Source organism: Taudactylus pleione, unplaced genomic scaffold (assembly GCF_031769625.1).
Source record: "Taudactylus pleione unplaced genomic scaffold, aTauple2 ptg000200l, whole genome shotgun sequence".
Classification (NCBI taxonomy): Eukaryota; Metazoa; Chordata; class Amphibia; order Anura; family Myobatrachidae; genus Taudactylus; species Taudactylus pleione.
The window spans coordinates 95,001-115,262 of NW_028284602.1; the positions used below are offsets into that span (position 1 = coordinate 95,001).

Genomic DNA, 20,262 nt, shown 5'->3' on the forward strand with positions numbered 1-20,262 from the left:
ATGTATATAATATAGAGGTATAGACTGATATAATATAGAGATAAAGAGATATAATACAGATGTACTGACATATAATAATGACATATAATAATGACATATAGGACACAGCTATAGAGCTGATGAGATGTGAGCGGGGTAATAAGGTGAATATTAGATGATGATAATAATAATAATAATAATAATAATAATAATAATAATAATAATAATAATGACATACATGTATATAATATAGAGGTATAGACTGATATAATATAGAGATAAAGAGATATAATACAGATGTACTGACATATAATAATGACATATAATAATGACATATAGGACACAGCTATAGAGCTGATGAGATGAGAGCGGGGTAATAAGGTGAATATTAGATAATAATAATAATGATAATAATAATGATAATAATGACATACATGTATATAATATAGAGGTATAGACTGATATAATATAGAGATAAAGAGATATAATACAGATGTACTGACATATAATAATGACATATAATAATGACATATAGGACACAGCTATAGAGCTGATGAGATGTGAGCGGGGTAATAAGGTGAATATTAGATGATGATAATAATAATAATAATAATAATAATAATAATAATGACATACATGTATATAATATAGAGGTATAGACTGATATAATATAGAGATAAAGAGATATAATACAGATGTACTGACATATAATAATGACATATAATAATGACATATAGGACACAGCTATAGAGCTGATGAGATGAGAGCGGGGTAATAAGGTGAATATTAGATAATAATAATAATGATAATAATAATGATAATAATGACATACATGTATATAATATAGAGGTATAGACTGATATAATATAGAGATAAAGAGATATAATACAGATGTACTGACATATAATAATGACATATAATAATGACATATAGGACACAGCTATAGAGCTGATGAGATGAGAGCGGGGTAATAAGGTGAATATTAGATAATAATAATAATGATAATAATAATGATAATAATGACATACATGTATATAATATAGAGGTATAGACTGATATAATATAGAGATAAAGAGATATAATACAGATGTACTGACATATAATAATGACATATAATAATGACATATAGGACACAGCTATAGAGCTGATGAGATGAGAGCGGGGTAATAAGGTGAATATTAGATGATAATAATAATGATAATAATAATGATAATAATAATAATAATGACATACATGTATATAATATAGAGGTATAGACTGATATAATATAGAGATAAAGAGATATAATACAGATGTACTGACATATAATAATGACATATAATAATGACATATAGGACACAGCTATAGAGCTGATGAGATGAGAGCGGGGTAATAAGGTGAATATTAGATAATAATAATAATGATAATAATAATGATAATAATGACATACATGTATATAATATAGAGGTATAGACTGATATAATATAGAGATAAAGAGATATAATACAGATGTACTGACATATAATAATGACATATAATAATGACATATAGGACACAGCTATAGAGCTGATGAGATGAGAGCGGGGTAATAAGGTGAATATTAGATGATAATAATATTAGATAATAATAATGATAATAATGACATACATGTATATAATATAGAGGTATAGACTGATATAATATAGAGATAAAGAGATATAATACAGATGTACTGACATATAATAATGACATATAATAATGACATATAGGACACAGCTATAGAGCTGATGAGATGAGAGCGGGGTAATAAGGTGAATATTAGATGATAATAATATTAGATAATAATAATGATAATAATGACATACATGTATATAATATAGAGGTATAGACTGATATAATATAGAGATAAAGAGATATAATACAGATGTACTGACATATAATAATGACATATAATAATGACATATAGGACACAGCTATAGAGCTGATGAGATGAGAGCGGGGTAATAAGGTGGATATTAGATGATAATAATATTAGATAATAATAATGATAATAATGACATACATGTATATAATATAGAGGTATAGACTGATATAATATAGAGATAAAGAGATATAATACAGATGTACTGACATATAATAATGACATATAATAATGACATATAGGACACAGCTATAGAGCTGATGAGATGAGAGCGGGGTAATAAGGTGGATATTAGATGATAATAATATTAGATAATAATAATGATAATAATGACATACATGTATATAATATAGAGGTATAGACTGATATAATATAGAGATAAAGAGATATAATACAGATGTACTGACATATAATAATGACATATAATAATGACATATAGGACACAGCTATAGAGCTGATGAGATGAGAGCGGGGTAATAAGGTGAATATTAGATGATAATAATATTAGATAATAATAATGATAATAATGACATACATGTATATAATATAGAGGTATAGACTGATATAATATAGAGATAAAGAGATATAATACAGATGTACTGACATATAATAATGACATATAATAATGACATATAGGACACAGCTATAGAGCTGATGAGATGAGAGCGGGGTAATAAGGTGGATATTAGATGATAATAATAATGATAATAATAATGATAATAATGACATACATGTATATAATATAGAGGTATAGACTGATATAATATAGAGATAAAGAGATATAATACAGATGTACTGACATATAATAATGACATATAATAATGACATATAGGACACAGCTATAGAGCTGATGAGATGAGAGCGGGGTAATAAGGTGAATATTAGATAATAATAATAATGATAATAATAATGATAATAATGACAAACATGTATATAATATAGAGGTATAGACTGATATAATATAGAGATAAAGAGATATAATACAGATGTACTGACATATAATAATGACATATAAAAATGACATATAGGACACAGCTATAGAGCTGATGAGATGAGAGCGGGGTAATAAGGTGAATATTAGATGATAATAATAATGATAATAATAATGATAATAATAATAATAATGACATACATGTATATAATATAGAGGTATAGACTGATATAATATAGAGATAAAGAGATATAATACAGATGTACTGACATATAATAATGACATATAATAATGACATATAGGACACAGCTATAGAGCTGATGAGATGAGAGCGGGGTAATAAGGTGAATATTAGATAATAATAATAATGATAATAATAATGATAATAATGACATACATGTATATAATATAGAGGTATAGACTGATATAATATAGAGATAAAAAGATATAATACAGATGTACTGACATATAATAATGACATATAATAATGACATATAGGACACAGCTATAGAGCTGATGAGATGAGAGCGGGGTAATAAGGTGAATATTAGATGATAATAATATTAGATAATAATAATGATAATAATGACATACATGTATATAATATAGAGGTATAGACTGATATAATATAGAGATAAAGAGATATAATACAGATGTACTGACATATAATAATGACATATAATAATGACATATAGGACACAGCTATAGAGCTGATGAGATGAGAGCGGGGTAATAAGGTGGATATTAGATGATAATAATATTAGATAATAATAATGATAATAATGACATACATGTATATAATATAGAGGTATAGACTGATATAATATAGAGATAAAGAGATATAATACAGATGTACTGACATATAATAATGACATATAATAATGACATATAGGACACAGCTATAGAGCTGATGAGGTGAGAGCGGGGTAATAAGGTGGATATTAGATGATAATAATATTAGATAATAATAATGATAATAATGACATACATGTATATAATATAGAGGTATAGACTGATATAATATAGAGATAAAGAGATATAATACAGATGTACTGACATATAATAATGACATATAGGACACAGCTATAGAGCTGATGAGATGAGAGCGGGGTAATAAGGTGGATATTAGATGATAATAATATTAGATAATAATAATGATAATAATGACATACATGTATATAATATAGAGGTATAGACTGATATAATATAGAGATAAAGAGATATAATACAGATGTACTGACATATAATAATGACATATAATAATGACATATAGGACACAGCTATAGAGCTGATGAGATGAGAGCGGGGTAATAAGGTGGATATTAGATGATAATAATATTAGATAATAATAATGATAATAATGACATACATGTATATAATATAGAGGTATAGACTGATATAATATAGAGATAAAGAGATATAATACAGATGTACTGACATATAATAATGACATATAATAATGACATATAGGACACAGCTATAGAGCTGATGAGATGAGAGCGGGGTAATAAGGTGGATATTAGATGATAATAATATTAGATAATAATAATGATAATAATGACATACATGTATATAATATAGAGGTATAGACTGATATAATATAGAGATAAAGAGATATAATACAGATGTACTGACATATAATAATGACATATAATAATGACATATAGGACACAGCTATAGAGCTGATGAGATGAGAGCGGGGTAATAAGGTGGATATTAGATGATAATAATATTAGATAATAATAATGATAATAATGACATACATGTATATAATATAGAGGTATAGACTGATATAATATAGAGATAAAGAGATATAATACAGATGTACTGACATATAATAATGACATATAATAATGACATATAGGACACAGCTATAGAGCTGATGAGATGAGAGCGGGGTAATAAGGTGGATATTAGATGATAATAATATTAGATAATAATAATGATAATAATGACATACATGTATATAATATAGAGGTATAGACTGATATAATATAGAGATAAAGAGATATAATACAGATGTACTGACATATAATAATGACATATAATAATGACATATAGGACACAGCTATAGAGCTGATGAGATGAGAGCGGGGTAATAAGGTGAATATTAGATGATAATAATATTAGATAATAATAATGATAATAATGACATACATGTATATAATATAGAGGTATAGACTGATATAATATAGAGATAAAGAGATATAATACAGATGTACTGACATATAATAATGACATATAATAATGACATATAGGACACAGCTATAGAGCTGATGAGATGAGAGCGGGGTAATAAGGTGGATATTAGATGATAATAATATTAGATAATAATAATGATAATAATGACATACATGTATATAATATAGAGGTATAGACTGATATAATATAGAGATAAAGAGATATAATACAGATGTACTGACATATAATAATGACATATAATAATGACATATAGGACACAGCTATAGAGCTGATGAGATGAGAGCGGGGTAATAAGGTGGATATTAGATAATAATAATAATGATAATAATAATGATAATAATGACATACATGTATATAATATAGAGGTATAGACTGATATAATATAGAGATAAAGAGATATAATACAGATGTACTGACATATAATAATGACATATAATAATGACATATAGGACACAGCTATAGAGCTGATGAGATGAGAGCGGGGTAATAAGGTGAATATTAGATGATAATAATATTAGATAATAATAATGATAATAATGACATACATGTATATAATATAGAGGTATAGACTGATATAATATAGATAAAGAGATATAATACAGATGTACTGACATATAATAATGACATATAATAATGACATATAATAATGACATATAATAATGACATATAGGACACAGCTATAGAGCTGATGAGATGAGAGCGGGGTAATAAGGTGAATATTAGATAATAATAATAATGATAATAATAATGATAATAATGATAATAATAATAATAATGACATACATGTATATAATATAGAGGTATAGACTGATATAATATAGATAAAGAGATATAATACAGATGTACTGACATATAATAATGACATATAATAATGACATATAATAATGACATATAATAATGACATATAGGACACAGCTATAGAGCTGATGAGATGAGAGCGGGGTAATAAGGTGGATATTAGATGATAATAATATTAGATAATAATAATGATAATAATGACATACATGTATATAATATAGAGGTATAGACTGATATAATATAGAGATAAAGAGATATAATACAGATGTACTGACATATAATAATGACATATAGGACACAGCTATAGAGCTGATGAGATGAGAGCGGGGTAATAAGGTGGATATTAGATGATAATAATATTAGATAATAATAATGATAATAATGACATACATGTATATAATATAGAGGTATAGACTGATATAATATAGAGATAAAGAGATATAATACAGATGTACTGACATATAATAATGACATATAATAATGACATATAGGACACAGCTATAGAGCTGATGAGATGAGAGCGGGGTAATAAGGTGGATATTAGATGATAATAATATTAGATAATAATAATGATAATAATGACATACATGTATATAATATAGAGGTATAGACTGATATAATATAGAGATAAAGAGATATAATACAGATGTACTGACATATAATAATGACATATAATAATGACATATAGGACACAGCTATAGAGCTGATGAGATGAGAGCGGGGTAATAAGGTGGATATTAGATGATAATAATATTAGATAATAATAATGATAATAATGACATACATGTATATAATATAGAGGTATAGACTGATATAATATAGAGATAAAGAGATATAATACAGATGTACTGACATATAATAATGACATATAATAATGACATATAGGACACAGCTATAGAGCTGATGAGATGAGAGCGGGGTAATAAGGTGAATATTAGATGATAATAATATTAGATAATAATAATGATAATAATGACATACATGTATATAATATAGAGGTATAGACTGATATAATATAGAGATAAAGAGATATAATACAGATGTACTGACATATAATAATGACATATAATAATGACATATAGGACACAGCTATAGAGCTGATGAGATGAGAGCGGGGTAATAAGGTGGATATTAGATGATAATAATATTAGATAATAATAATGATAATAATGACATACATGTATATAATATAGAGGTATAGACTGATATAATATAGAGATAAAGAGATATAATACAGATGTACTGACATATAATAATGACATATAATAATGACATATAGGACACAGCTATAGAGCTGATGAGATGAGAGCGGGGTAATAAGGTGGATATTAGATGATAATAATATTAGATAATAATAATGATAATAATGACATACATGTATATAATATAGAGGTATAGACTGATATAATATAGAGATAAAGAGATATAATACAGATGTACTGACATATAATAATGACATATAATAATGACATATAGGACACAGCTATAGAGCTGATGAGATGAGAGCGGGGTAATAAGGTGAATATTAGATAATAATAATAATGATAATAATAATGATAATAATGACATACATGTATATAATATAGAGGTATAGACTGATATAATATAGAGATAAAGAGATATAATACAGATGTACTGACATATAATAATGACATATAATAATGACATATAGGACACAGCTATAGAGCTGATGAGATGAGAGCGGGGTAATAAGGTGAATATTAGATGATAATAATATTAGATAATAATAATGATAATAATGACATACATGTATATAATATAGAGGTATAGACTGATATAATATAGATAAAGAGATATAATACAGATGTACTGACATATAATAATGACATATAATAATGACATATAATAATGACATATAGGACACAGCTATAGAGCTGATGAGATGAGAGCGGGGTAATAAGGTGAATATTAGATAATAATAATAATGATAATAATAATGATAATAATGATAATAATAATAATAATAATAATAATAATAATAATGACATACATGTATATAATATAGAGGTATAGACTGATATAATATAGATAAAGAGATATAATACAGATGTACTGACATATAATAATGACATATAATAATGACATATAATAATGACATATAATAATGACATATAGGACACAGCTATAGAGCTGATGAGATGAGAGCGGGGTAATAAGGTGAATATTAGATAATAATAATAATGATAATAATGATAATAATAATAATAATAATAATAATAATGACATACATGTATATAATATAGAGGTATAGACTGATATAATATAGAGATAAAGAGATATAATACAGATGTACTGACATATAATAATGACATATAATAATGACATATAATAATGACATATAATAATGACATATAGGACACAGCTATAGAGCTGATGAGATGAGAGCGGGGTAATAAGGTGAATATTAGATAATAATAATAATGATAATAATAATGATAATAATGATAATAATAATAATAATAATAATGACATACATGTATATAATATAGAGGTATAGACTGATATAATATAGAGATAAAGAGATATAATACAGATGTACTGACATATAATAATGACATATAATAATGACATATAATAATGACATATAGGACACAGCTATAGAGCTGATGAGATGAGAGCGGGGTAATAAGGTGGATATTAGATGATAATAATATTAGATAATAATAATGATAATAATGACATACATGTATATAATATAGAGGTATAGACTGATATAATATAGAGATAAAGAGATATAATACAGATGTACTGACATATAATAATGACATATAATAATGACATATAGGACACAGCTATAGAGCTGATGAGATGAGAGCGGGGTAATAAGGTGGATATTAGATGATAATAATATTAGATAATAATAATGATAATAATGACATACATGTATATAATATAGAGGTATAGACTGATATAATATAGAGATAAAGAGATATAATACAGATGTACTGACATATAATAATGACATATAATAATGACATATAGGACACAGCTATAGAGCTGATGAGATGAGAGCGGGGTAATAAGGTGAATATTAGATAATAATAATAATGATAATAATAATGATAATAATGACATACATGTATATAATATAGAGGTATAGACTGATATAATATAGAGATAAAGAGATATAATACAGATGTACTGACATATAATAATGACATATAATAATGACATATAGGACACAGCTATAGAGCTGATGAGATGAGAGCGGGGTAATAAGGTGAATATTAGATGATAATAATATTAGATAATAATAATGATAATAATGACATACATGTATATAATATAGAGGTATAGACTGATATAATATAGATAAAGAGATATAATACAGATGTACTGACATATAATAATGACATATAATAATGACATATAATAATGACATATAATAATGACATATAGGACACAGCTATAGAGCTGATGAGATGAGAGCGGGGTAATAAGGTGAATATTAGATAATAATAATAATGATAATAATGATAATAATGATAATAATAATAATAATAATAATGACATACATGTATATAATATAGAGGTATAGACTGATATAATATAGATAAAGAGATATAATACAGATGTACTGACATATAATAATGACATATAATAATGACATATAATAATGACATATAATAATGACATATAGGACACAGCTATAGAGCTGATGAGATGAGAGCGGGGTAATAAGGTGAATATTAGATAATAATAATAATGATAATAATAATGATAATAATGATAATAATAATAATAATAATAATAATGACATACATGTATATAATATAGAGGTATAGACTGATATAATATAGAGATAAAGAGATATAATACAGATGTAACTGACATATAATAATGACTATATAATGACATATAATAATGACATATAATAATGACATACAGGACACAGCTATAGAGCTGATGAGATGAGAGCGGGGGTAATAAGGTGAATATTAGATAATATAATAATGATAATAATAATGATATAATGATAATAATAATAATAATAATAATAATGACATACATGTATATAATATAGAGGTATAGACTGATATAATATAGAGATAAAGAGATATAATACAGATGTATTGACATATAATAATGACATATAATAATGACATATAGGACACAGCTATAGAGCTGATGAGATGAGAGCGGGTAATAAGGTGGATATTAGATGATAATAATATTAGATAATAATAATGATAATAATGACATACATGTATATAATATAGAGGTATAGACTGATATAATATAGAGATAAAGAGATATAATACAGATGTACTGACATAATAATAATGACATATAATAATGACATATAAGGACACAGCTATAGAGCTGATGAGATGAGAGCGGGGTAATAAGGTGAATATTAGATGATAATAATATTAGATAATAATAATGATAATAATGACATACATGTATATAATATTAGAGGTATAGACTGATATAATATAGAGATAAGAGATATAATACAGATGTACTGACATATAATAATGACATATATAATGACATATAATAATGACATATAATAATGACATATAGGACACAGCTATAGAGCTGATGAGATGAGGAGCGGGGTAATAAGGTGGATATTAGATGATGATAATAATAATAGATATAATAATGATAATAATGATAATAATAAATGATAATAATGACATACATGTATATATAGGTAGAGGTATAGACTGATATAATATAGAGATAAAGAGATATAATACAGATGTACTGACATATAATAATGACATATAATAATGACATATAGGACACAGCTATAGAGCTGATGAGATGAGAGCGGGGTAATAAGGTGAATATTAGATGATAATAATAATGATAATAATAATGATAATAATGACATACATGTATATAATATAGAGGGTATAGACTGATATAATATAGAGATAAAGAGATATAATACAGATGTACTGACATATAATAATGACATATAATAATGACATATAGGACACAGCTATAGAGCTGATGAGATGAGAGCGGGGTAATAAGGTGAATATTAGATAATAATAATAATGATAATAATAATGATAATAATGACATACATGTATATAATATAGAGGTATAGACTGATATAATATAGAGATAAAGAGATATAATACAGATGTACTGACATATAATAATGACATATAATATAATGACATATAGGACACAGCTATAGAGCTGATGAGATGAGAGCGGGGTAATAAGGTGAATATTAGATGATAATAATATTAGATAATAATAATGATAATAATGACATACATGTATATAATATAGAGGTATAGACTGATATAATATAGATAAAGAGATATAATACAGATGTACTGACATATAATAATGACATATAATAATGACATATAATAATGACATATAGGACACAGCTATAGAGCTGATGAGATGAGAGCGGGGTAATAAGGTGAATATTAGATAATAATAATAATGATAATAATAATGATAATAATGATAATAATAATAATAATGACATACATGTATATAATATAGAGGTATAGACTGATATAATATAGATAAGAGATATAATACAGATGTACTGACATATAATAATGACATATAATAAATGACATATAATAATGACATATAATAATGACATATAGGACACAGCTATAGAGCTGATGAGATGAGAGCGGGGTAATAAGGTGGATATTAGATGATAATAATATTAGATAATAATAATGATAATAATGACATACATGTATATAATATAGAGGTATAGACTGATATAATATAGAGATAAAGAGATATAATACAGATGTACTGACATATAATAATGACATATAGGACACAGCTATAGAGCTGATGAGATGAGAGCGGGGTAATAAGGTGGATATTAGATGATAATAATATTAGATAATAATAATGATAATAATGACATACATGTATATAATATAGAGATAAAGAGATATAATACAGATGTACTGACATATAATAATGACATATAATAATGACATATAGGACACAGCTATAGAGCTGATGAGATGAGAGCGGGGTAATAAGGTGGATATTAGATGATAATAATATTAGATAATAATAATGATAATAATGACATACATGTATATAATATAGAGGTATAGACTGATATAATATAGAGATAAAGAGATATAATACAGATGTACTGACATATAATAATGACATATAATAATGACATATAGGACACAGCTATAGAGCTGATGAGATGAGAGCGGGGTAATAAGGTGGATATTAGATGATAATAATATTAGATAATAATAATGATAATAATGACATACATGTATATAATATAGAGGTATAGACTGATATAATATAGAGATAAAGAGATATAATACAGATGTACTGACATATAATAATGACATATAATAATGACATATAGGACACAGCTATAGAGCTGATGAGATGAGAGCGGGGTAATAAGGTGAATATTAGATGATAATAATATTAGATAATAATAATGATAATAATGACATACATGTATATAATATAGAGGTATAGACTGATATAATATAGAGATAAAGAGATATAATACAGATGTACTGACATATAATAATGACATATAATAATGACATATAGGACACAGCTATAGAGCTGATGAGATGAGAGCGGGGTAATAAGGTGGATATTAGATGATAATAATATTAGATAATAATAATGATAATAATGACATACATGTATATAATATAGAGGTATAGACTGATATAATATAGAGATAAAGAGATATAATACAGATGTACTGACATATAATAATGACATATAATAATGACATATAGGACACAGCTATAGAGCTGATGAGATGAGAGCGGGGTAATAAGGTGGATATTAGATGATAATAATATTAGATAATAATAATGATAATAATGACATACATGTATATAATATAGAGGTATAGACTGATATAATATAGAGATAAAGAGATATAATACAGATGTACTGACATATAATAATGACATATAATAATGACATATAGGACACAGCTATAGAGCTGATGAGATGAGAGCGGGGTAATAAGGTGAATATTAGATAATAATAATAATGATAATAATAATGATAATAATGACATACATGTATATAATATAGAGGTATAGACTGATATAATATAGAGATAAAGAGATATAATACAGATGTACTGACATATAATAATGACATATAATAATGACATATAGGACACAGCTATAGAGCTGATGAGATGAGAGCGGGGTAATAAGGTGAATATTAGATGATAATAATATTAGATAATAATAATGATAATAATGACATACATGTATATAATATAGAGGTATAGACTGATATAATATAGATAAAGAGATATAATACAGATGTACTGACATATAATAATGACATATAATAATGACATATAATAATGACATATAATAATGACATATAGGACACAGCTATAGAGCTGATGAGATGAGAGCGGGGTAATAAGGTGAATATTAGATAATAATAATAATGATAATAATAATGATAATAATGATAATAATAATAATAATAATGACATACATGTATATAATATAGAGGTATAGACTGATATAATATAGAGATAAAGAGATATAATACAGATGTACTGACATATAATAATGACATATAATAATGACATATAATAATGACATATAATAATGACATATAGGACACAGCTATAGAGCTGATGAGATGAGAGCGGGGTAATAAGGTGAATATTAGATAATAATAATAATGATAATAATAATGATAATAATGATAATAATAATAATAATGACATACATGTATATAATATAGAGGTATAGACTGATATAATATAGAGATAAAGAGATATAATACAGATGTACTGACATATAATAATGACATATAATAATGACATATAATAATGACATATAATAATGACATATAGGACACAGCTATAGAGCTGATGAGATGAGAGCGGGGTAATAAGGTGAATATTAGATAATAATAATAATGATAATAATAATGATAATAATGATAATAATAATAATAATAATAATAATAATAATGACATACATGTATATAATATAGAGGTATAGACTGATATAATATAGAGATAAAGAGATATAATACAGATGTACTGACATATAATAATGACATATAATAATGACATATAATAATGACATATAATAATGACATATAGGACACAGCTATAGAGCTGATGAGATGAGAGCGGGGTAATAAGGTGGATATTAGATGATAATAATATTAGATAATAATAATGATAATAATGACATACATGTATATAATATAGAGGTATAGACTGATATAATATAGAGATAAAGAGATATAATACAGATGTACTGACATATAATAATGACATATAATAATGACATATAGGACACAGCTATAGAGCTGATGAGATGAGAGCGGGGTAATAAGGTGGATATTAGATGATAATAATATTAGATAATAATAATGATAATAATGACATACATGTATATAATATAGAGGTATAGACTGATATAATATAGAGATAAAGAGATATAATACAGATGTACTGACATATAATAATGACATATAATAATGACATATAGGACACAGCTATAGAGCTGATGAGATGAGAGCGGGGTAATAAGGTGAATATTAGATAATAATAATAATGATAATAATAATGATAATAATGACATACATGTATATAATATAGAGGTATAGACTGATATAATATAGAGATAAAGAGATATAATACAGATGTACTGACATATAATAATGACATATAATAATGACATATAGGACACAGCTATAGAGCTGATGAGATGAGAGCGGGGTAATAAGGTGAATATTAGATGATAATAATATTAGATAATAATAATGATAATAATGACATACATGTATATAATATAGAGGTATAGACTGATATAATATAGATAAAGAGATATAATACAGATGTACTGACATATAATAATGACATATAATAATGACATATAATAATGACATATAATAATGACATATAGGACACAGCTATAGAGCTGATGAGATGAGAGCGGGGTAATAAGGTGAATATTAGATAATAATAATAATGATAATAATGATAATAATGATAATAATAATAATAATAATAATGACATACATGTATATAATATAGAGGTATAGACTGATATAATATAGATAAAGAGATATAATACAGATGTACTGACATATAATAATGACATATAATAATGACATATAATAATGACATAATAATGACATATAGGACACAGCTATAGAGCTGATGAGATGAGAGCGGGGTAATAAGGTGAATATTAGATAATAATAATAATGATAATAATAATGATAATAATGATAATAATAATAATAATAATGACATACATGTATATAATATAGAGGTATAGACTGATATAATATAGAGATAAAGAGATATAATACAGATGTACTGACATATAATAATGACATATAATAATGACATATAATAATGACATATAATAATGACATATAGGACACAGCTATAGAGCTGATGAGATGAGAGCGGGGTAATAAGGTGAATATTAGATAATAATAATAATGATAATAATAATGATAATAATGATAATAATAATAATAATAATAATGACATACATGTATATAATATAGAGGTATAGACTGATATAATATAGAGATAAAGAGATATAATACAGATGTATTGACATATAATAATGACATATAATAATGACATATAGGACACAGCTATAGAGCTGATGAGATGAGAGCGGGGTAATAAGGTGGATATTAGATGATAATAATATTAGATAATAATAATGATAATAATGACATACATGTATATAATATAGAGGTATAGACTGATATAATATAGAGATAAAGAGATATAATACAGATGTACTGACATATAATAATGACATATAATAATGACATATAGGACACAGCTATAGAGCTGATGAGATGAGAGCGGGGTAATAAGGTGAATATTAGATGATAATAATATTAGATAATAATAATGATAATAATGACATACATGTATATAATATAGAGGTATAGACTGATATAATATAGAGATAAAGAGATATAATACAGATGTACTGACATATAATAATGACATATAATAATGACATATAATAATGACATATAATAATGACATATAGGACACAGCTATAGAGCTGATGAGATGAGAGCGGGGTAATAAGGTGGATATTAGATGATAATAATATTAGATAATAATAATGATAATAATGACATACATGTATATAATATAGAGGTATAGACTGATATAATATAGAGATAAAGAGATATAATACAGATGTACTGACATATAATAATGACATATAATAATGACATATAGGACACAGCTATAGAGCTGATGAGATGAGAGCGGGGTAATAAGGTGAATATTAGATGATAATAATATTAGATAATAATAATGATAATAATGACATACATGTATATAATATAGAGGTATAGACTGATATAATATAGAGATAAAGAGATATAATACAGATGTACTGACATATAATAATGACATATAATAATGACATATAATAATGACATATAATAATGACATATAGGACACAGCTATAGAGCTGATGAGATGAGAGCGGGGTAATAAGGTGGATATTAGATGATAATAATATTAGATAATAATAATGATAATAATGACATACATGTATATAATATAGAGGTATAGACTGATATAATATAGAGATAAAGAGATATAATACAGATGTACTGACATATAATAATGACATATAATAATGACATATAGGACACAGCTATAGAGCTGATGAGATGAGAGCGGGGTAATAAGGTGGATATTAGATGATAATAATAATATTAGATAATAATAATAATAATGATAATAATGATAATAATGATAATAATGACATACATGTACGATGGCGGAGTCCTCCGTGTCGGTGCCGGCAGTAACCAGGGTGACGGGGCCGCTGTGGGGTGGGGGCGGCAGGTGGTGATCTCCCCCCTCCCCGGGTCACAGCAGCAGTTGCCGGGGGAGGAAGCTGACGAATTTGAGCCGCTTCCGCTGTGTACGAGGAGGAGCCAGAGAGAGACCCCGAGGCCGCAGCGCAGAGCAGCCGGGAAAGGCTCCATCCCCCCCGCGCTGAGGCTGTGAGACTCCCCGCCCCGAGCCGCCCTCACCCGCCGGGAGCACAGGCCGCGCCGACACCGGGGAGCGGGCCCTCAGCACAGCCTACGCCGCGGCCTGCAGCACACCGCCTGCGGGGAGACGTGCACGGGGGGCCGGGCTGCTGGGCAGGCGACAGCCGGGGACACGGAGGCCCTGGCCGAGGAGGGAGACTGACTGACCGCGGCACCATGGCCTGAGGAGGAGGCTGCGGCGGCCATCACCCCGGCTGTGCTTCCGAGTGACGGGCAGGACCTGACCCGGGAAGCCGGCTGTGCAGCCCCAGTGCCAGCGCCCTCACCGGGCACCTCTCAGCGTGCCAGTCACCCCCTACACCCATGGGAGGCGCAGAGGCCGCTCATTAGGGCGCAGGGGCAATTGGAATCCAGCTCTCTGCTCCCCAATATTTACCCCCCCCCCCCCCTATCTGGAGTCATCTCTGTGTGCTTGAACTATATATATTGCAGGACTCCCCCCTACACCCCACTATCTGGGGGACCCACCTGCCTAAATCTACCCCCCCCCCTTACTGGTGCACCCCACTATCTGGGGGACCCACCTGCCTAAATCTACCCCCCCCTTACTGGTGCACCCCACTATCTGGAGGACCCATCTGCTTGAGTTAACTCCCTCCCCATTTGAATCCCCCCCCCCCAGGTGCCCCCACTATCAGGAGAACACACCTGCCTGAAGCTAAACCCCCTGCTTTAGTGCACCCCGCTATCTGGAGGATCCCCACAATCTGGAGGACCATCCAGCTGGCAGCCCACTACCTGGAGCTACAACCCCTCTGGCGCCTTGGTGCACCCCACTATCTGGAGTATCCTCTTGTCTGGAACTAACCCCCTCCCCAGCTGCACCTCGGTGGACGCACCTGCCTGGAGCTAACCCCTCTACCCAGCTGCACCGCACTATCTGGAGGATCCACCTGTTTGGCGCTAACCTTCCTCCCCAGCTGCATCTCACTACACCCCACTATCTGGAGGAACCTCCCCCCCCTCATCCCTCCATGCTGGATGTGTGTCTCCACCACTGACAATGGGGGATTTCTATGATCCAGAACACCCGACTGAGTAAGTATATCACACTCACAGAGCACCCCTACAGCACAGCACCCCGACATGGAACCTGGCATCTTCTCCCTTATTACCCCACGGCACATTACGCTCTGTGCGTTCCCACACCGTTGTGTACCTGTGAGGTAATATGGAAGTAAGGCGCTGCCATGTGCTTTTCACTAAAGTCATAATATGGCCACCTAGAGTAAAGATTGGGGGAGGGGGAGGTCATCACTTTGCATCTCATACGTTACAGAAACCCACCTGGGCGTCTTATGCTGTGTGTTTAGTAGAAGTCTCTGTATATTACCAGTTATTTTTATATAGCACACACATATTCCGCAGCGCTTTACAGAGAATATTTGTCCATTCACATCAGTCCCTGCCCCAGTGGAGCTTACACTCTATATTCCCTATCACATGGTCACACACATACACACTAGGGTTAATTTTTGTTGGGAGCCAATTAACCTACCAGTATATTTTTGGTGTGTGGGAGGAAACCGGAGTACCCGGAGGAAACCCATGCTGGCACAGGGAGAATATACAAACTCCACACAGTTAGGGCCGTGGTGGGAATTGAACCCACGACCTCAGTGCTGTGAGGCAGTAATGCTAATATTACACCATATCTGCAAAGCTCTCGTTTTTATCCATCATTCCCAACCGTCTGTACTTCCCAGGGTCCGTCCCAGGTCTCCAGAACTTGTCCCCATAAACGTTCCTGCTCTTTCGGCATAGTGCGTGCAAATCTTACCTTCTGTCCTTGTTCCCTAGCTCTTGTGTAGAGAGAGAGAGATATATATATATATATATATATATATATATATATATATTGTGTGTATTTAAAATGTAAAAAGAAAAATGCATTCTAATCAAATCCAGTGGACATGACATGCTGGGGATTATAGTGCCTCCAAGGTCCGTCTAGGCAGTATCACGAGTGACGCCCTGAGGTGCACACGGGGGAGCAGCAGTGTCCCAGGAAAATGATTACTGTGTTACGGGATTCCAGATATTTGGGTTTTTATTTAATTTTTGACACTGCACGTTATAGCCCTCGCAAGCCCCTGGACTGCGCCTGTAAAGCTGCGCTGTGACGTCACAGCCAGTACTGGGCAATGTATTGTTCCTTGTGTTGGCTGAGATTGGCGACGATTCTTGATAATGGTCCCGTAGACATTTAGAGGATATTTATCGGTATGGCGGGAAATACTGTGACATGGTGACCGCTGTATACCTGTGTGTGAGGCCCTCTTCTGACTGCTCCAGCAGGACGTCCAGATGACGGTTCCAAGTGGCCAAATATGTCTGTAAGATGAACAGTGATCTGGCGCCACCGTAAGAGGTACCAACATAGAACATTGGGGCTCTGAGCGGTGAACAGCACAGTTTGATTCATGCACTATTATACATGTATGGCCATATCTTTTTAATCAATGGTAATCATCAAGTTTAGGGGTAGATACAGGAAGCTAGTGTCCATTCTGTAACCCTGCACCTGTCACAACCTGCACAGTTCTTCTTTCCTGTTGCTCTTGCTCTGGTGCTTCTAGCACACTCTGGTGTGTATCTTAGCAGTTTCTTGCATTCGTTGTAATGGTTAGCATTACTGCCTCACAGCACTGAGGTCATGGGTTCGATTCCCACTACGGCCCTAACTGTGTGGAGTTTGTATATTCTCCCTGTGCTTGTGTGGGTTTCCTTCGGGTTCTCCGGTTTCCTCCCACACTCCAAAAATATACTGGTAGGTTAATTGGGTCTTAAGAAAATTAACCCTAGTGTGTAAGTGTTTGTGTGCATGTGATAGGAAATTTAGATTGTAAGCTCCACTGGGGCAGGGATGGATGTGAATGGACAAATATTCTCTGTAAAGCGCTGCGGAATATGTGTGCGCTATATAAATAACTGGTAATAAATAAATTAGTTGAGTGTGCTAGAAGCACCAGAGCAGAGGGTGACACCTCAGGCAGGACAGAGGAACTGCACGGGTTGTGACAGGTGCAGGGTGCTAGAATGAAGACTATGTAGCTGTGAGGTTCCTATGGAGACTCGCGCATTATAGGGTTCTCCGTGTCTGGGCTTCCCTATAACACAAGTTATCCGTGCGCGATGACCTTACATTTTATGGCTCACACCCCAAATTCAGACTCCTTCTGTGGTGGGGTTCAGAGAGCGACGGAGGTCCAGGGCAGGCTGTGGGGTATCGGTGACTTGTCACCAGCAGGCGGGAAGGTTTGCGCCTAGAGGGGCTCTCAGCCGGGCTGATGTGTGGGAATAGGAGGCAGTGCTCAGTACCCCTAGCAGGTCATGTTTTCCAGACAAGCCGTGGATCTTTGACGATGTTTCCCTTTGGACTCAGTACACCTGTGCA

General features: G+C 30.3%; 2 protein-coding genes across 2 annotated transcripts in view; one reads left to right on the top strand and one right to left on the bottom strand.

Annotated features, from left to right (window-relative positions):
* Nucleotides 1–16,656, bottom strand: part of LOC148518679 (tubulin delta chain-like) — a 56,697-nt gene extending 40,041 nt beyond the window's left edge. Inside the window, exon 1 of the mRNA XM_088477195.1 lies at nt 16,576–16,656. The gene's annotated coding sequence lies outside the window, so the exon portion shown is untranslated. The remainder of the gene's footprint in view (nt 1–16,575) is intronic.
* Nucleotides 16,657–16,706: 50 nt separating this feature from the next.
* Nucleotides 16,707–20,262, top strand: part of SETD2 (SET domain containing 2, histone lysine methyltransferase) — a 127,069-nt gene continuing 123,513 nt past the window's right edge. Inside the window, exon 1 of the mRNA XM_088477193.1 lies at nt 16,707–17,903. Within this exon, the coding sequence (XP_088333319.1) occupies nt 17,869–17,903 (35 nt within the window). The 5' untranslated portion in view covers nt 16,707–17,868. The remainder of the gene's footprint in view (nt 17,904–20,262) is intronic.